Genomic DNA, 20,738 nt, shown 5'->3' on the forward strand with positions numbered 1-20,738 from the left:
ATTCCAGAGTCTTCGGAAACGAAACGCGGGACATTTGCAGGTTTAGGGGGTGAGATGAGAATTTTATGTTTTGTTTGAGAGTTTAAAATATTGTGTTTTAATATTATTATTGTTTTGGGATTTGAAAAAGTTGAATTGTTTATTATATTTTGTATGGGGATTTAAAAAAATGTGTAATGATGATATGAGAATTTTGTGTCTCATACCACCCCCCAAACCTACCTGTACGTTTGTCTTTTTTTTTTATATATTAAAATGGATGCCACGTGGGCATCCATGCCAAGTGGGACAAGGGCAACGAGACCGGCAGCGAGGGATGTAGAATTACCCATATAGTTATAGACTATGTGGTTCCTACTGCCTTTATATACCCTACGGTGCCGTTTTGCATCTTTGTTCTAAATAGACCCTAAAAAATCGTACTCTCACTTTCTCAATCTCAAGCCATCGTTCCTTGCTCTTTAATCTCTTGTTGCTGCCCTACTTGCCACTGAAAGCCCCTAAAATTATCTAAAGCATCTCCTTGTCGCCGTTTCCTCATTTGTTGAAGACAATAATCTCTAGACTCCTCAAGCCCGTTGTATCTCAATTTCTTTATGTTATTCTCGGCACTTCCTTTGATTTCTTGGCACTTCATTCTCAAATGTACCTGAAGAACAAGGATCGATTTCGAAGGAGCTTCAAGCTTGAGCATAATGTTTAATGTAAACATTATATCTTCTATTTCATTTATATTGCAGATATGTTCTCTATTTGCGACGAAATGCAAGTTTTTCCCGATCTATTGCTACTTGTAATTTTGTTTGGATCCTGATTTGGTTCTGATTTTTTTTTTTCATCATCAAAAGCGAGTACTATGTGTAAATCCGACTCTATTCTAACTTCGCTCCGATAAATTGGAGTCGGAGTCAAATCGGAACCTATGAAAGTTAGAGCCAGAGTCAAATTTAGGGGATAATGACTTCGATTTAGTCAATGCTCACCCCTAGCGATGGATTTTTTTTTTTTTAGGGGGGGGACAAACCAGGGGTTCGCCCCCGCATTTGGGCACACAGACGAGGGCCCCGCCCTCGGGATACGGTAGCGGATTCCAAGGGCAAAGACTCCCCCATGTGGGGGCGGGGTGCGGGAAGGGGGCAAACCCTAGAAAGAACTTCCAATTCAATTTGGACACAAAACTACGTTTACCATGAGAAGTGAAAATTACCAGTTACACGTAATCTCATTTATTGACAATCACACCACCTATTCTACGAATCCAAAGATGAAAACAAAGAATGAGAAGCAGAACCAAAGGGATCTGTTATTCACATGAAAGCACATGAAGATAGAAAATTTTTAGAAAGGGCAAAACTATCCGACTCTTGAACAAGGCAAAGTTCCCATATTCGATCATTTATTTAACAGCCAGAAAATGTTCAACAATCACAAGCCTACTCCCCACATCTATAGCTACAACTTAGAAAATTATAAATAAGCGCAAGCAAATGACATCGCAGACCAAATTTCCTCCTAATTTGCAGTACAATTTGTTGTTTAAGCAAGGGCACCCGTAGAAGCTGTGGCTGGAGCAGCTTCAAGCTGTTTTGAACTGTATTTCTTGGTAACAAATCTGCAATCAACCGAAGATACAAAACATCACTATGTTTCAGAGAAATTAAACAAACATGATTCTACTTTCAATGAATCCCGCTAGCTTTATAGGGCAACAGAAAGGAAACCACTAATGTTGGTGCAAACCAAGCTTTATGATCAGTCAAGTTACCTGAAGAAATCCCTCCACATCAACTCCAACATCAACCAGTTATTTCCAGTATCAGGTGAGCCACCATCATTCCGGTTTGTGGAAGCAGAAATAGTTCTGGGAATCATATATCTTTGGCAGTGAGTACAATAACCACTTGACTAATTAAGAAATTACAATTCATATAAAAATAAACCTAGACTGAAGCACACCTGGTAGCCGTTTTCCTTAGCTCATCAAACATAGAGCGGGGAGAGAGGCATCCCATGGCCAGCCAGGGAGAAATTTTGCAGGAGAAGTTTGCACCATATATGTCGTTGCCATCCTTGGTCTCCTTGTGTGGCTGTGCTTGACACTCAGCAGCAATTCTTTTAATCCTCTGAAGTGCTCCAGTCTCACCTCCCACCATGGAAGCATTGGCTGCCAATTTTCCATCCTACAGGAAATAGATGGAAACAATGTATATGAATTAGCTTTTTCTGTAGAAATAATCATTATTGAAAATTAGTGGCACTGTGTCATACATGACGATAACATCTGCCATTAAATACTCTAGCAAAAAGAAATTGATAAATGCTAGTGAAGAATTATGTGAAGGGAAGAAAAAAGGCAATGTTTTTGAGTTTGATACAAACTCGCCCAAACCAAGCACATCCCCATACAGAGAGGATATAAAGCCTTGGTACATCTCTCAATACTATATGTATAGAGAGACACAAGCTTTATACGTTGGTGAATGGTTACGTGGCAATTCTTCATTAAAAAAAAAGAATGGTTATGTGGCAATTCAAAATTGATCTTTCTGAATTATTTAGCTTAGAAAAATTATATTCATAATTTCTACACATCACATAATATACTTTTTTTATTTTTATTTTTTATAAAATGTGTGGTATATAGATGATGAGTAGAAGAATTCAATAAATTTTAAAAGAATAAAATAAAAAAATATAATGTATAGTCTGTAGAGATTATGAATAATAAAACTTCTAATTTATACCCAAGTGTCCCTAATTTTCTGACGAATTGTCCTGCAAACGGCCAAAGTCGGACTCCAATTACTCGTGACTATGTAATTGTTCACCTACAATTAAAGCCTGCTAAAAAACTTAAGAAAATGATAGGGTTTATTATCTTTTATTATTTTATTATTTTATTTTATTTTATTTTTTATTTTATTTAATAATTAAGAAAGTGATTATTAATAAATTTTATTTTTTTAATAAATAAAAATACTTAAAAAAATACCTTCATTATAAATAATAAATAAATAAATAAAAAATAGTAACCTATCACTATCTAAAAACTTATCCACTCTCCCTCCTTTCACAGAACCAACACCCAAAAACAAACAAACAAACAGGGACACAGACAAAATTGACATCAAAACAACAGAGCCGAAGAAACTCTCCATAGCATACATACAGCAATAGCACTGCAAATAAAAACATATAATAGGGAAAAACGAAACCGAAGTTCAAACCTGAGCCATTGTCGCCGATGGGTTAAGCCCCAAATCCACCAATGAGGGAATATCCCCAGGCTCCACATCACCCCGAGCCGGCAACCCCTTCACTTGATCCAATGCCTCAATTGTTTTCCTGACTTCCAATCCCTGCACCTTCTCTCTAAACCCACTGTAATTCGCTGGCATCTCCTCCAACTTAAACGGCAAGTCGTCAAGATGGTACAAAGTACTCCCCAGAAGTACTTAACCTCCACACTTTCTTCCTTCATCGCTGCCTCAATCCTCCCCTCAGCCTTAACCTCGTCGTGCGAGACCTCTCTGTGCGCATACACCGCGTCAGCACCTACCGCCTTGGCCAACTCGGCCAAAACCGTCTCGGGTTTCCCAATCCTCACCACCAGATCCGACCCTTTTGCCTGGAGATTCTTCCTGAGATCAGAGACTGATTCAATCAAGAATGAGGCGCGGTACGACCCGGTCTTATCGAACCCAGAAGAGGATTTTCCGTAATCTCTAGGGTCGAAGCAGTAGACGGGCAAGACCGACATGGCTTCGTTGCTCGCGGTGTTGAGGCACTCGTTGTCGTGGACGCGAAGATCGTTGCGGAACCAAACGACGGCAGCTCGACGAATTCCAGCCCCATTGGAAGGGTCAGAGGGGCGGCGAGGACCGAGAGAAAGTGGGTTTTGGAGAGGATTGGCCGAGACTGTGGACTTAAATGAGAGTTTGGAGGGAGAGGGGGAAGTGGCGGTGAGAGAGAGGTGGGCAAGAGAGGAAGCTTGGGTGGGGACCTTGACCCTGCTTGGCTGGTGAGAAAATAAAGAGTAAATCTTGGGTTGGAGAGAGAACGGTGTGGGGAGAATTGTATTGAGAGAAAGAGAGAGTGAAGCAGTGGCAAATGGGGGCGAGGTGATTTGTTCCTTTGATGGAACAATGGCAAGTGGGTTCTTTTCTTCTAATGATTTCGCTTCTGGGTTTTCAAGGATTTGGGTGTTGGGATCCATTTGATACTGGTTATGGAGGAGAAGAAGAACTGGAGCTAGGTTGCAGCGAAAGAAATGGCAAGTCTCCTCTTCAGGTCCGGTTTGCTCTTATTTGTTTTCGTCGATGTGGCTGCGTGGGAGGTTGTTTCAGTCAGCCATGCGAGCAGGGTTTTAAAGCAAATTACTTGCAAGCATGTGTCTTGGTTCAATTGTTTGTCCAACTCGTGGCTGCACCTAACCTTTCTCCACTAACTTTCAAGTTTCAACCGCCCTGTGGTCATGGGTCATCTTGAAGATACAGCTTGGGGTCGGTACGATGCAACTAGATATTCCTATTTAGGTAGGGAGGATATAAAATTTCTACACATTTTTTTTTTTAATTTTAAATTGCAGTAAATTAAATGCATAATGAATTTGCAACTGAGAAAATGACACTGCAATATGATATTTTGAGAATTGGAGATGGGGATGGAAGGAAAAATATAGGAAGACAAATGCATCATAGTTAGGATCAAACAGTGGTTTGATCAGCAAATAACCAAATGGAACTGGGTAACTATTTCTTGTTTACATCTTTACCATATAATTGCTGGAATGTGCACACCTAAAATTCTTCACCATAACAAAATTCCATCCTACATTTTCATTTCCTGGTCATCAGTGGACATTTAGATATGATGATTTGGTGCAACATCACCATTAGTTGTAACTTGTGACAGACAACAGTGATGTGGTTATCTTTCTATTGATCGCAGAAACGTGGCCTCAAGGACAACGTTGCTTTCAATTATAGAACTATGGTCTTTAATATGTCGGACCCATTGACAACCCATAAGAAAAATAAAAACATAAACACATAAACATAACTGGACAACTAGTGCAATTGAGGGGTTCTTTTGAAAATCCTATCAAGTTTTTATTTAAATTTGAGATTTTAAATATTTGAGGATTTTTAAATGAAAACATATGAAATGAGTTTCATAGAATTTTTTGAGCGATAAAAAAACAACAATCGTGTATTTATTTCGCTCTCACTTGCAGATATATAATTCGGATAAAATAATTTTATTTTTCATTCTTAAAAGCCTATCATTTTATGTGGCTTCTTCTATCTATTACTTAAATGATATCTATTTAAAAAATGTCACACGGCAAGTGAAAATGGGAGTGACAAAATTTAAGACAAATAAAAAAAAAAAAAAAAAAAGATCATTACTCATTTAGATAAGAATTAGGTAGAAATTCTTTCAAATTCTCAGTGATGGAATAAATTAATATATTCTTACTACTAGTCACAAATGGACAACTTTTAGCAAAACTCATTTAACATTTAAATAATGTTATCTTTCATTCTTATAATTCGGTTTCTTACCGCCGGTTGTACGTAGTAAAATTGTTTCGACATATATGTCCTAAAATTATAGACTACGATTACATATTAAAAAATTAAGAATATTTTGCAGACACAAACGACCTATTGCTTAAGTGACATGAGACGCACTCTAGAAAACTTTATGCATGATAAGTTGTTTTAATTCCGATCGAATCAGGACTCCTGTGCTGATAGTCTTTGTGTTCGAAAACATTGGAGATTGACAATTCATAATCTTCATAGATCTTGATTATCTTAGCTAGCTTGCAGACTTCCGATATTCGAAATCGAGGTTTTCTTAAAAGAAATATAGCAATTCGAGAAAGAATAATAAGAAGAAATGTAGAAATTCGAGAAAAAAAAATAAAATTTGAGATTTTTATTTTTTATTTATTTAAGTTTAGTTGTTTAGATTAATCTTTTGGTTTTTGGTCAGGCTGAAGACTCGTGGCTTGGCGTAGGAGACCGTGCTTTGGTTTTGTTGAGGGATACCATTGAGCGGACGATGAATATCCCGTTTCTCGCAGCCATCGTCGGTGAATTCATCCTCCAATAAATGGAAAGTTTAGTGGGTTCCGCGCGTGCGCCGGCAGTGGCTATCTTGCACCCGCCATTAACATGGGCCTCCAAGAAAAAAGTCAACGGGTTGAGGGCAAAACTCGGAGATGACAATGACCCATTATTTTTAACCGCCATTAATTCAGCTTCTCTTCGTTTCCAGGAGACCAATAGACCAGGCGAGCTCATAACCTTCTATCTATCTCTGAATCATTTTATCAAACGGTAAACGAGTATCTCAACCATGGCGTTCCTGTTGTCATTTCTCCTTGCCTACCTTAATCTTTGTTTGTCGTTTCTGCATTTTGTGGGGGCCTTGTCTATTGTTTTGTTAGATTATAGGCCGTCATGTCTATTTTCGCCACTAACTTGAACCGTGTATATGGGTACCGCTGCTTTCTAGAGCAGCATTTGGCATTATTTTAAGCTGAGCAAGTTATTTTAGTAGCTGTTGGAAAGTCCCTCGTTGTTCGGTGGGTTTATGTACTAGTTTAGTCTCTTCTCTTAATAGCTTAAGCTTTGGAATTAGGTTCCGCATTTATGGGTGCTCACTACAATTACCTTTGTATGCAAGCTTTCACACTTGCTATACAACCCTTCTTTTCTCGGCCTCCCTATCGCACACGAGATGATAGTATATAGTACGCGTACTTTCAGCCTAAAGAGCAAAGCTTGTATTCCCCACCAAGAAATTTTCAATGAATACCAAATTATTTCTTTTTTCTCTGTGGCATATCTTTTATTTCTTTTCCCAGGGACAACGTTGTTCTTTGACATTTGACGCGTTATGAAGAATTTCGATGTCAATGTGATTAGTGCTTTCATTTGCAGAGCCTCTATTTGTAGATCCATATGCTGGTTGCTTTGTTTCTCCAAATGTTAAGATGGATATGAGACAATGCTCGCACCACTATTGCCTCGCAACTAAGTTCATCGATGATAAGTTGCTTCGTACAGTGAACCTTATTGATGGAGTCAAGCAGGTATTTGGGTTATCAAAGTAGTGGGACTTGGGCTGATTTTACGTGTGTGAAGTTTGACAGATTATATTTTCGTACGTATGGGCAGGTTGTTCTGTTAACGGATGGCATGGACACTCGGCCATATAGGCTTAGTTGGCCGACTTCAACCGTTATTTATGATTTATCACCAGAAAGGGTATTCAGAAGTGCAGCAGAGAAGCTTGCCGGTTTGTGTTGCTTAACCAATTGTAGTGGTTTATGATCTTTAACTTTTCAGTTGCATGCACTTGAATAGATATTTGCTTTCAGTTCAGAAAATTGTTATCGGCACATCAAACTGTGTGGACATCATCTGGATTACCCTTGCTGTTGTTTGTCTTGGAAAAGTAGTGTGCAGCAAGAGCATCACAATTTCTCACTCATGTCTTCCTGTCATTCTTGCGGAGGGGGATAAAAGAAAACATTTCAACATGTTCTGACTTTTCTTAAAAATCATCAGGTGTCGGGGCAAAAATTCCCAGAAACTGCATATTCCTTCACGTTCCAATGGAGTCCTCTAGCATACAGCAGAGTCTCTGTGCAAAGGGTTTCAATGGGAATCAACCAAGTATATGGGTCATCCAGGTAATTAAGACTTTAGTGTCGCCTTCAACAAAAGTTACAAAACCCTGCCAAGAAACAAAATATTTGGGGTGCTTAAGTAGGTAAGACAGTCATCTTTCTATGTTATTATAGGGGCCGCCTGTGATGACTTTGGCAAGTTTTGAAGAGGTTTTATATAGTGTGAGTAATATGGCCACGAACGGAAGTTTTTTCTTGGGAGAGTTGCCAGCCTGGTTGGCAGAAACTGAAATTGGAATCAAGGTCAAATTGCTTTTAGTTTGAATAAAATTTATTATGGATCTGTTTCTTCCCTTCCCTAAAGGACCAACTTTTTCTGGTGTTTATGCAGTCAAGTACAAGGCAATGGATGGAAAAATTATTCATGAGCAATGGCTTCCGTGTGGATATGATTGGCTACGAGGACATTGCACGGAACTTAGGCAAGCAATTAGCTCCAGGAGATTACAAGAATATACTGTTTGTTGCAGAACAATTGCAGTTTTCTGATGATCAGGTGAGGCAGCTTGTTCCCTACTAAACCAACTTTAGGAGTGGTTTGGATTCAGAAATGAATTGAGATGGATTGAGATGATTTGTGAATAGTAGAATAAAAGTTGAATTGTTTATTATATTTTGTGTGGGAATTTGAAAAAATTGTAATGATGAGATGAAATGAGTTGAGGTGGGTTTTAAATGCAAACGAGGATTGTAATTGTGGTTTTGTGGTAATCAAATGAATGAAACAAAGCAATTTTCTTCCCAACTGTTTCATGGGACGTATTATTTTTCAAATAGCATTGCATCCTGCTGTGGTGACATGACGCCCATAGGAATAATATCTATCATTATTATATTTTAAAATGAAACGAGGTATGGGCGTTGACTCTGTGCACCACATCAGTACAATAGAATGCTGGTTGGATACTAACGTGGTTCATAGCATTAGTCTTTTTTTAGTTAATCTTCTTTCTTCATTTATATTTCTATCGAATTTGCTCATTAAATTATTCACATATTTTTTGCCCTAATATGTTCTTGCCTTTAGTTGTCTGAACTTTTTATTATCCTTCTTAATTATGTGAAAAAGTATTCGCAATGAGTCAATGACTTCAGCTTTGTATCATTGAATTACTAATTCTCACAGATAACTGTGTATAACACTGAATTCGGTCATTTAAGCTTAGGCAAACTGGACTGCCTAACCTGGGATAAGTCCAGTCACTTGGTTTCTAGGAATATCCCAAAAATTAATTTATGATAAATAGGACATACCAACATTAATTGGAACAAAAAAAACTAGAAAACTTTCTTTTGTGCCTGAAATCATTAGCCCTCATTGAAGTGTTGCTATGATAAGGGTTTTCTTGAATTTGTTTGTTTCTGCTTCTCAAGAAAAGCAAGTTTGCCATCTGAATTCGATTCGGTAACTGATATCTATACGCCCAGGTTATTTTTGAATAGTATTATGGAATCAGATTATCTCTCATGAATCTAAATTTTCTGCTTTTCAGATGGAAACTTGGAGGAGGGAATTTCAAAGGGTAGAGGAGCAAGGGGACGAGGAAGGGTTCGAAGAGCTCTAATGTAGAAGAGACTGCAATAAAATTCTACCGTGGATTTGCTTTTTATGCTATGCCACCACACTGTAAACATATGCAATAAATGGTTTCAAATTGCATTTCATGAATTTACCTTCTTGCCTCCTGTGCAGATTAAAGGCTTGAGTTACCTTGTTGCCTTGCATTTATTTATTTATTTATTTTAATAATTTTATTGCATTGCATTTATTGGAAACATATGTATTTGTTACATTGTTTTTTGTTGCCTTTTGTTCTCTTAATACAATTGCCTTAATTTTTCTCTCTCTCTTCCAAGTCTTCTTCAGTTGTTTTGTTTTGTTTCTCTTTCTTATCTGGCTGCTATTATTATCGTATATATATAGCTGATTACTTCTCGTCCATCTCATTTAAGTAAGAAGCTATTTTGTCTGCTATTGCACCCATTTCTGTCGGCAACCCCATCTGGTCTTTAATAACACAGCCTTTTTATATTTTTATTTTTGAACTAGGAGACAAGAAAAAACTGTTGGGCTGTGGCCCACCTCCTGATTACATTCAACTGTAGCTTTTGAGATTATTTTTATATAATTTTTTTATAGATATAACAGTACTTTTATTTAATTTTTTTTTCTACTATATTTTTTTTAAAGAGGAGTGCACTATACTTTAATAATTCATAATTATATTTAATATTTTTTTCCTACATTTGGACCTGTCCCTGATTAGGTTTACTAGATTTTCTTAATGCTGCACTAGCTAAGAGATGGTGTTTGTCGAGATCTCCTTACCCATTATTTCATATATTTCTATATTCTTTAATTATAATATATTGAACTTGCTTAGAAATTAAAAATAAATGGTGTTCATGAACAAGTTAGATACCCAATTCCAATGAAAGGTGACCGAGAGGTTTGAAATAATCTGTCGCTTTTATGTTACTCTATGATTTCAAATGTTCAAGAATTAATTAAATTAATATATAATAGTTTAAAAGCCTTGAACTTCCATGCACCATAACAGAACAGATGATGTTGTTTTTACCGTAAAACCAAGTACAGAATCTAAAACACAAATGCGCCCAAAACTCTACCTGAATGCCCACTTTAGAGTAATCAAAGAGTCAAATCTTTTGATGTAAACAAGAGCCAACTACCACAAACGCGACCTTAGGACAAAGGAATACGGGTGAGACCATAAATTCAACGAGCCCACTGCACCCACCAATGACCTTAAAAGCCGCTACCAGAATTCATTCCTTAAACTTCAATTCAAGCCTCAACCCAACCTAACCATGTAAGAACAGAATGCAGAGTTGATTCATTAAAGTAACTGAAGCCACCTAACTGAAGCCCCCCGCCACCTAATTAGCACGGATACATACAGGACAATCCTCAAGCTGACACATTTCCTTGGGCTGATGGGTAGAAAGAAGAACCACCTAAATGTCATATGAATTGACCACCTCACGATCTGATCTTATCTTATCTTCACCCTAGCTTTGAATAATAACTGCTACTCGTTCTTCAAAATACAACCCACAAACAGATTCACTGTTGCTCACATGGCAGTAATCTTGAATTTAGAGCAGAAACTTAATTAGTCAATGAATGAATGCTACTGTTGAGTTAGAGCAGGAAGTGCTGGACGTGGTCTAGCAATATTCAGCACACCTCTTACAGTTGCCTGTGAATAGATAATCAGTATTGTCAGGAAAATTATAGGCGTAATGTTCGATTATCTAAACAAAACATTGGTAAGGGAATGCCTCAAAAAAGGAATTGAAGTTGAGGCTCAAAAAATGTCTCAGAAATGGAGCTCGTTGACTCCTCAGCAAGCCCGCTACCGGGTAATAGTGTAAAAGGGAGTTAGACTCTCTGTTAATAAAGATTTCAATAGGTGAATTATGGATTGGTACTGAGAAGTTTTGAAGGTCTCGGCCTTTCTTCAATCACAAATTGACATGTACTGCAGTCTGTCAACTCTCAGTAAAACAGGTAACAACTTTTAATGCAGACTGGATTTTATGTGATTTTGCTTTAAAAAAGGAAAATTTATATTTGCAAACCACAGCTGCTGAAATATTAGATTAAAAAAAACATAAAATGTAATTTTTTACATCTCTCTTTCAAAATTAACTACTAGTATTATAGAGTATGTGTCTACACACCGACTTGCATGTAGGACGTTTGAAAAATGGGATGATTAGAAACACAAGCCTTCCATAATATGTAATGGTCACATCTCTAATGTTCACAGCTGCAAGGATTGAAATAAAATAAATAGCTCATACTCAACAAAACCTTTCAAAAATACATCTATCCAATTCTATATAGCTAAGTTTCTTCCTTTCACTTTGTTGTATTACTCTGTTTATCTTCCCAAACATGAAAAACTGGGAAATGCCTTTTAGATATTAGGAAGAAAGGAATTACAAAAAGATAATTTCCGCATTCTCATTTGACTTTCATGGTTTTGCCCCCGGCCATCTTCGCCTTTTTTGTCATTTTGGTACCATTGCTTTTACTCTTCTTCATCTTCTGTTTCTGTCCACTCAATTTGTGCCCCTCTGTATTTTCATGAGGATTCACTTCCTTGAACTCAATTGGTCTTATAATCACCCCGGGTTTCTTCACCACCTGCACATAATCATTCAAGCTGAGAAACAAGAAATACAAACGAATAAAGTACATCCACCAGCCAATTTCATGGAAGAGGGGACTAGCACAAATGTTCTTCATTGGAAATTCTCTTTCTAAAGTGGTAGTTCATTTTATTGATTATCTAATAATATTTTTTTTATATAAGTAAGAAAAATAATCTAATAATATCTTCACCAAAGACAAACCAATCTGCAGTGGAATTTCAGAGAGACACTTACTTCAGGCCGATTAAGAGCTCCTACGGTTGTTGCTGGGTTGAATTCAGGTCCAATGGGCATGCGGATGCTCTGCTCAAAAACTTCTTTGGACGTGAAAGGATAGGGCAATGTTTTTGTAAGGAGTTTCTGAGCCTGCCAAATTCAAACAAAATGAACATCATTTAGCCAGTAGAAAGGGCACAAAAAAGCAGACTCTCGTATGTAAAGTGCAGAATGACTGAATACCAGGACTTACTAGAGGGGCACTAGACCATGCATCTACCTCAATATGATAATGAGAACTCACTCGTTGATGTTCAACATTTGGCCTTATAAAATTTTCAGAAGTGTGTAACACAGATACTATCATTCTCACTGACCGCTCTAAAGTAATGATTCTCAATGACCGTTGACTGCTTAATTTTAGATGTCAGCTCGATTTCTTGCTCGGAGAGGTATAAACCATTTATATGACAATCTTTTATTAGTCCATTTATATGATAATTTTTTTACAACAAAAAAAATGAATTACAAATCCATGAATTCATATCTTTTTCCATCACAGCTAGTTGAGAAGCATTCAAAACCACAAACCTTTACATCTAACTTCTCGGAGATAATAACATGTTTGAGACGTGCATCCTTCCTCTTCTTAAGAGCTTCTTCTCTCTTCCTCTGGGCATTTTCATGGTCTTCTAGCATCCAAGAAGGTAAGCCTTTCTTTTTCTGTACATGAGTCCATTGGCCCCAGCCAGGAAGTAAAACGGGCTTTTCAGGTTCAGGATCTTCCTTGTTCAGAACCTCCTGTTTAGCATTCTCGAAATCTTCCTCCACGTCATCCCCAGCAAAAGCTTGGCGAATAAGCTCTGCTTGAGAAGGGAGTTCATAAGATGGTTTTGGACCCAAAGCAAGAACCCCATCCACCATCTGTCCTTCACTCTCTGAATCACTATGGTCACCCACTTCCTTCACAGGTTCCTAGAACAAAAACAGTAAAAAAAAATGATAAAAAATTAAGAGGCACGTGCTAAAATAAAAGAACAGTGCAAATTTAGGCCTTGTCTGTTTTCACAAAACTTTTCATCTCATCTCATCTTATCTAACCATCACAACTCTTCCAAATTCTCACACAAAATAAAATAAATAATTCAACTTTTTCAAATCCTAAAACAAAAATAATATTAAAAAAATATATTCTAATAATATTTTATTCAACTTTTAACTTTAATCTCAACTCATCTTATTTGCGAAAACAAACGAAACCTTAGATCAATAAATAAAAAACCAAGAGCTGATACCTCTGAGTCTTGATTATGTTCTGGTCCAACAGATTTCAAGGACCTTTTGCTTTTGGCATCCATTTTATCTCTGCTCTCCATCTGCGTACACACTGATCAATAAAAACTCCAAGATAGAAGACCCTTAATTCTTTTTTTTTTTTTTTTTTTTATAATTAACAAGAGAGAAGACCCTTAATTCTTCAAACACATTGAAGGCAAAACTAACCTTTCTCCATCTGTCTGATGCAAAAATAGCAACTTCATATGTTGTCTTGGGGCCTGGGTCTCTAACAATATCATCAAAGCTCTGTAAAGAGTTAAAACATAAGATTTTTTCCCATATGAATAAAAAGACATAAGACTTTCTGAGAAAGAAGGAAGATTGCCCAAAGTTGTTCTTTTTTTTTTATAAGTACCCAAAGAAGTCCTATTACCTTAAAAACAGAATCTTGAACAATTTCAGTATTTTCATGTGGTAAAACAGAATCCAGGTGAACATCCTTCTGAGAATCATTGCTTTTGTTGTTCCCAACATCAGCAGTATTCTCTTTGGCCTCCATGTCATCTTCGCTATCACTATTAGCATAAAAGGTATCTGATTTAACCATATTTCTTGATTCTGGAGCATGTGTTTTAGCTGCTGCACCAAATACCCTTCTTCCACTCGAAGTGCTTGCTTTTGGATTTTCTACCCCACTTGAATCCTCCATCTGCTTCAAAGATGATTCATACTCTTGAAGAGCAAGTTTAGCTTCTTCATCAGCTGCCTCCTTTCTTTTCTTCAGACCACGTTCCTACCAAAAAAGCAAATCAAAGATTTTAAGTGTATATGTTGAAATATGGCACACATCAATGGCTTACACTACTGGGTCCAAAGCAAGCTCTTAATCTGTTGTGAATTTGGTGGATGGTTTTTTTTTTTTTTTACAAGTAAATGATTTTATATACATATATATATATATAATATATATATATATGTATGTGTGTGTAAAAAAGGTGAGGGAAATGATAAGGGCAGAATTAGCATACATATAATGCTTAGACAAAAAAAAAAGCATAAATATAAATTATTCATTCATGAATTTGGTGCTTTTCATTTGCCCCAGCATTTTTAAACAAAATAGCAAAATGTCGATACTATATTATGCCAATTTTTAAATCTTTTAGGGTATCAAGGGATAGGATTTAAACCCACAGTTTTTGTTCCATGGAAGCTGTAATTTACCACCACCAAAAGAATACAGCACAACTTCCCAAGGAAACTAACATGGGAATACCAAAGATTACCATGAAAGGTAAAGAAAGCAATCCTGATTTAGGCACTTCATCCTCTACTTCCAATATTTTGAGGGTCTTCTCTTTTGCTTTTTCTAGCAACTTGGATGCCCTGCCCTGGTCTGAAACAGCTGGATTTTTATGAACATTATCATCATCACTACTGTCATCACTGCCGCTGCTGCTGCTATTGTCTTTCATAGAGTTCATTTTTCTGGACAAAAGAGCATGCTGGTGAAGCTGTTCAGATATAGCAGCTCGAGTGCCTTCATCTTGAACTTGCAAACCACGACGTAGAATACGTGTTGCCCATTTAGAGGTATTTTTGTGTTTAAGTGTCATTCGTTCCTGTATCAAGTTAGTAATGGAATAGAATTAGTACTTCGATCTAATTTTTCAGAATCACAAAAACTTGTGTGTTATAAATTGCCTATCTACAAAATCATTAAGAACAATAGTCACCTCAGCCCGTTTGAACTCTTGCTTCAATGCCTGCTCTTTGGCAGCTTCTGGATCCATTTCAATCTCCATGGCTGATGTCTTCAGTCTATTCTTCTTCAACAAACGATGGTAAGTTTTCGATTTGATCTTTTTAATGTGTTTTGCCTTCATTTCGTGACAGAAAAGAAGGCTGCGCATTTTAGCAATACGATTCTGGCGCTCCTTTTCATCTTCTACAGAGACCTGCAAGCATGATTGAAATTGAGATACAAGAAAAAACTGACATGAAGATCAGATTGGGCTATCACAATCTCATTCCAATCATATGATAGCATTTAGTACTCAAGTCAGCTCTTTTTTAATTTAGGGGCATTACCGCCACTCAGGTGCAAATTTTAAGAGATGTTAGAATATGGAAGCAGTAGGTACTGCCAAATTGATGACCTTTAGAATCTCTTCCTGAATGTTATAAACAAAACTTCAATCAATCCTCTTTCTAGATGCTTTTTTTGTCAATTTTGTTTTGAAATGCATCTGCGTTAAAGACATATTGTTTACACCCTCAATAAAGCCACCCACAAAGCAGGCATCTGTTCATTGGAGTCATTATTTGAATGATATTTTGTTGGGGGCAATCAGCAAATTTACGAGAAGTGAATTTGTGGATATGCTCTATCAATAATTCATTCAGCATATGATGACAAAATCCAACAGTTCACTAGAGTGCATAAAAAATTATTTCAAAGTTTCCATCTTATTAAAAACTCATGCATGACCGTAATCCTCCACATGCCCATTCACACAACTGTGCCATAAAAGCAGGAACACCTTTAACTAGAGAAATGGTTGCAGATCATTGATAGCATAGATGATAGGCATTAGAGCAAGGATTGTACACGACTTCATACCTTGTTTAACTCAAGAAGCCTGGAGCCATCTTTTTGGTGTGCTTCCATAACATTGTCATCATAGACTAATGATGCCATTTGCTTCTCAAATTCAGTTCTTGGTTCAAATTCGGAGGCTATTGCTCCCACAGTTGAAAACCCAAGGTCTGTATTTTCATCAAAATATATGGTAGGTGCCTCCCTGTTCTTCTTGACTATGGGCTCCCACTTGGTAATGTCAGTCTTCGATAATTTATATGCTGTCCCCCTCTCCACCTTCTCCCGAATCGCTTGTGGAAGCGGAGCTTCAATAACCTCAGATTTCTTCATCTGATCCATTCTCTTTCTAAGTTTTCCAAAACCAGGTTTATCCTGAAGAGGGCCAAGAAGGTCTTCCATGCTAATGCGGCCATCACCATCCAAAATTTCACGACTAGGATTATACTCTGACTCTGGATATACTTCAGATATGACAACATTATTTTTCTTCTTCTTCCCTGTACAATAAGGTGAAGGGAAATCATGTCACAATATCTGAAATAATAGATGGTTGACTTGGCCACAAAAAAGTTTCTAAATACCCCATTAGGGGTGCATTTAAATTTGATGTCACCTTGTTCAACAGCCAGGCAAAACACAGGATATACACATGCACAACATAAATCAGGAACACCCTACAATGTTACACCACTCAATAAATTTTTTCAATTAATCAATATATTACCTTGCCTGAGCCCAAAGGCAAGTGCCAGTTCATCATGACTAGACTATGCAAAACAGACCTCAAACTTAACTAATTAAGATATCTTAAAGTGCAACCTTACCTTCAAAAGCCTCACTTGGCATTCCAGTGATTCCTTGCAACATTCTCACGTGTCTTCCATCATCCTCCTCTTCAATCTCATCACCATTGGCATCTACAGTCTTACTTCCTCCATTGTCCTCATCATCCTCATCCTCATCCTCATCCTCATCATCTGATAGCACATGCTCATCCTGCAAAATAAATAAAATGATAAAATCACAAATATATACACATGTTGACAAATAAATCTACTTGACAAATAAAACTGAAAAGATATACTTGACATGAGAAATCAAAACCAAGATTTGCAGATTAGGGAGTAGGGAGTAGGGAACACGAGATTGTTAAGAACACAACACCCTTCCTATAGTTCATGCAAAACAGATGAGGATTAAGAGGTGGCAATGTGGAAATCAAGTAGACGCAATGCCACATGGATGGTAAAGGACCCGTGCGTGAAGAAGTGGGGTGTGTGTGTCGTGCAAATCGGGTGTGGAAATAAAATTGTTAAAGAACAACTTTTTTCTTCTGCAAATACAACCTTCCCCTCGATGTTTGATTAGAGTCACATTTGGACAGACCACCAATCAAGTAAGCTGGCCATATACAGAAATATTTTACTAGAATTTCCCAATTGCTAGTTCAATTGGAATAAACAGTTACAGAAAATAAAGATAAAATAGAATAAATAGCCAGAGGAATGAAATCTCAAATACTTGTCCTATATTTCACCAAACTCTTAATTCTCCGACACGAAATCTGCTAATTATTACTTCAGATTTCTTGTTAAAATTCAACTCCTTGAGTAGACTTAACTACAAAATTTGAAGGCCATATGTCGGCCATGTTTCTATACTGCAGCATCCCAAAACAGTTAAGATTTACAAAAGAACACAACTTACCATGCTAAAAATTCATAAAGATGGATAAAAAACTTTCAAGCCAGTTCCCAAATTTTTTTAATAAAAGACTAATATTCCACAGGCCAAAAAACACAAAATTTCCACAATTATTAATAATTCGACAAAATAAATACTTCAAACAGTTCAAACTTCACTGTGCAAAGCACCACATAACAGTGTCACAGAGAGAGAGAGAGAGAGAGAGAGAGAGAGAACCTTGAAATTCTGGGGAAGCTCATACTCAAAGTTCTCGACCGGGTCGAACCGCCGGTTCTTCTTGGACTCCTCTTGGGGACCTCCTCCTGGTACTCGTACAAATCCTCGGCGTACAACTCTCCATCATCGGACTCAATCTCTTCGTCGTCCTCGCTGTTCGAAGTGCTATTACGGTTCAAGCTGTCGATCACTTTTCGAAGGGAATTAGGCAACCGAGGACCAGTCCTCTTCCTAGCATCGCTTTTCTTGTCCTTCTTAGCAGGGGTTTTAGAATCCGAATGCTTTTTCTGCTGCTTCTTCGATTTCTTCGCCATGTGCTTGGGCTCGTCTCTAGCTTTTCTCTTCGTCTCCGCCATGGCTCGCACAGAGACTGGTTCGGCTTCGGACGGCGGGATGAGGTGGGTTGGGCGCTTTGTCGAAACTCACGAGGGCAAACCACAATAGCCTCGTGTTTCCACCCAAGAGGTTGATGGATAATTCATATATCCTACGGCCCGACCCGATGCGCTGCTCCGTTTAATCTTTAATATACCGACTTATCCACCTCCACTAGTCCCCAAAATTAATGATTTATTACTTCCAATTTTCTTATCACCTTATATTAAATGAAGTTTAATTTTAAAAAAATTAATATTTATTTTAACTAAATGAAAAGTTCGCATTGGTTAATTTTGAAATATATTTCTTTTCTCCAAGTGGTTATTCTTCGCTTGTCTCTTGGTCAATCAAAATCGTTTGATCATGATTAGATCATTAACATATTTTTCTTATTTTAAGAAATATTTTAATAATAATGGTATTTTTTATATATTCCATTATTATTAAAGTCCCAAATTCTATTACAGTTTTTCTATAAAAAGCTGTTAGTTAAGTAGTCTCTGTTATGAGGTGGCTTGAATTCTGATTGAACAGTGCAAGTGTCGTAGGTTCGCTCGAGCGGAGGTTCACTCAGCTCGAGCGAAGTCAGACAGAGAGCTTCGCTCGACATTCGCTCTACACTCAGCTCGAGCGAATTCAGACAAAGAGCTTCGCTCAAGTATCGCTCAACATTCAGCTCGAGCAATATCCAAGTCAGAGAGCTTCGCTCGACCCTCGCTCGACACCCAGCTCGAGCGAGTTCAGGCAGAGAGCTTCGCTCGACTCTCGCACAACTGTTGGCTTGAGCGAAGTGCAGAATATCTACGTTCGCTCGACACTCGCTCGACGTTCGCTCGAGCCAATGTTCACAAAAGTGAATTCTCACTTTTCCTATAAATATCAAACGGCGCCCACTTCTCCTTTAGGACTTCAGAATTCATTTTTGCTCTTGTTTTAGTGTTTTCTTGAGAGAGAAGTCTAGAGAGAGTTTGAGAGATAACTTCCTTGTGAAGTTTTGTTGTATTGATCTGTACTCCATCTCTGTTGATAGTGAAATCTTCGATACCGACCCCACCAGTGGACGTAGGCTCATTTTGAGTCGAACCACTTAATTCTTGGTGTTCTTTCTGTGTGATTGTCATCAATTTCTTTCGTTTAGTTCCGCTACTATACTTCGAGTTAGTCTTAGCTATACTTATTCCCAACAGTCTCTACAAAAAGGAATCTCTTTAGGAGGAAACAACTTGTCACGCTTTGTGGAGTTATGCAGCTGCTCAAGATGTCTGGACAGATTCTTTCAATAGTTTACGGAAGTGAAAATGTGCAGATACTAGCTTTTATAATGTATGGGAAGATATAGTAACATGGTTACAAAAAAGTGAACTTGAGGAATCAAGAAACTGCTTGTGTTCTAAGAAGAATTTGGCCAAGGAGAAACATTTATGTGTTTGATAGAAAAATTTGACAATCCCTATCAGTTTGACAAGGTGCTAAAGAAGAGGTTGAGAGCTTTTAGCAGGCACAAGTGAAGATTAGAGATCCAATAACAGCATAAGTTTCAATGAACAGGACTATTAGGTGGGAAAAGCCAGTTATTAACTAGGGCTGTGCATAATGGGCAGTAAGCCCGATACGTCCAAAAGACCCGACTTCCCCAACTCGTGAAAGACAGATTCATCGGGTCAAACGTATGCTACCGGGTTTTAGAAAAAACAACCCATCGAAATCGAAAACACTACCCTTGAGACATAAATGCTCTGAACTGAAGACGAAAACCCTCTCTTCTTTCCACTACGGAAACCCTAGTCATTGTCGCCATTCGCCGTCGTCAATCGCAGAGGTCATCGACGTCGCTGATCGCATAGGTGCGTTCTCTCTCGCTAGTTTTCCATGAATAACCCTACTTAGTTTCCAGATTTTGGCCTTTAAAAGTCTTTTAACTTCGTCGACTCTCTCTCTCTCGCTCTTTTGTCTTGGAGGCCATCTCTTTCCTTCCACCCAATACCTCACGCCCTCTTCTTGTCCACCATAAATTAAATTCCTTAGCAGTTGTCTTGGAGCCCCCGAGCCGAGAGAGAAGCAAAAAAGGATAATTTTTTTGAGCTTGCTATGTAGAGAAGAGAATAGTCTAGAAGACGCCGTTAGACACCGCTGTTTACAAATCTGCTTCTCTACCTTCAGTGTTGCTCGAGCTAGACGCCGCCGTTTACAGATCTGCTGCTACAGCCACTGCTGCTGGTGTTGGGCAAGTCGAGGCGTGGGGATGCCTCACCTTTTGAGTGAGATCTTCTCCTTCGATCCCAAGACGACTTCTCCTTCCATGCCTCAACCTGAATCAGTTTTCGTTTCTCTTATTTTTTTACAAAACATAAGTTTTCATTTCTGGAAGTATGGAGAAAGAGAACAACTTGTTTTTAAAGGTCGGGTCATTCGGGTTCAACCCTGTTTTATTTTGTTTGAGTCGAGTCG

At 37.8% G+C, this 20,738-nt stretch overlaps 2 protein-coding genes and 1 pseudogene across 6 annotated transcripts; 1 reads left to right on the top strand and 2 right to left on the bottom strand.

Moving 5' to 3' along the window:
• Positions 1 to 1,367: 1,367 nt before the first annotated feature.
• On the bottom strand, positions 1,368 to 4,377 carry LOC121260394 (annotated as a pseudogene).
• LOC121260395 (O-methyltransferase 1, chloroplastic) lies at positions 4,367 to 9,501 on the top strand. 5 transcript variants are annotated; one of them, XM_041162256.1, is made up of 8 exons: positions 4,367 to 4,502; positions 6,004 to 6,304; positions 6,957 to 7,108; positions 7,194 to 7,314; positions 7,587 to 7,711; positions 7,823 to 7,951; positions 8,040 to 8,204; positions 9,202 to 9,501. In XM_041162256.1, exons 2-8 carry the CDS (start codon positions 6,124 to 6,126, stop codon positions 9,271 to 9,273), a joined length of 945 nt encoding a protein of 314 aa, XP_041018190.1. In that variant the 5' UTR covers positions 4,367 to 4,502; positions 6,004 to 6,123; the 3' UTR covers positions 9,274 to 9,501. The 5 variants fall into 5 exon arrangements, with proteins under 5 accessions (XP_041018190.1, XP_041018191.1, XP_041018189.1 ...); XM_041162257.1 differs by having other exon boundaries at positions 4,374 to 4,506; XM_041162255.1 differs by having other exon boundaries at positions 4,399 to 4,535.
• Positions 9,502 to 11,514: 2,013 nt separating this feature from the next.
• On the bottom strand, positions 11,515 to 18,371 carry LOC121260399 (U3 small nucleolar RNA-associated protein 14 homolog A). Its single transcript, XM_041162262.1, is given in 12 exon segments — positions 11,515 to 11,885; positions 12,128 to 12,259; positions 12,701 to 13,084; positions 13,405 to 13,485; positions 13,613 to 13,693; positions 13,821 to 14,180; positions 14,674 to 15,009; positions 15,124 to 15,345; positions 16,011 to 16,486; positions 16,814 to 16,985; positions 17,913 to 17,986; positions 17,989 to 18,371. Coding segments are annotated over 12 exon segments (2,781 nt in total). The 5' UTR covers positions 18,269 to 18,371; the 3' UTR covers positions 11,515 to 11,702.
• Positions 18,372 to 20,738: the final 2,367 nt, after the last annotated feature.

Source organism: Juglans microcarpa x Juglans regia, chromosome 4D, assembly GCF_004785595.1.
Source record: "Juglans microcarpa x Juglans regia isolate MS1-56 chromosome 4D, Jm3101_v1.0, whole genome shotgun sequence".
Lineage (NCBI taxonomy): Eukaryota > Viridiplantae > Streptophyta > Magnoliopsida > Fagales > Juglandaceae > Juglans > Juglans microcarpa x Juglans regia.

Excerpts from the sequence above, each read along its gene's own strand:
- LOC121260395 (XM_041162256.1), top strand. The coding sequence starts at position 6,124 with ATGGAAAGTTTAGTGGGTTCCGCGCGTGCGCCGGCAGTGGCTATCTTG. Across the intron at positions 6,305-6,956 it reads CCAGGAGACCAATAGACCAG|AGCCTCTATTTGTAGATCCA; the intron begins GCGAGCTCATAA and ends TTTCATTTGCAG. Across the intron at positions 8,205-9,201 it reads TGCAGTTTTCTGATGATCAG|ATGGAAACTTGGAGGAGGGA; the intron begins GTGAGGCAGCTT and ends TCTGCTTTTCAG.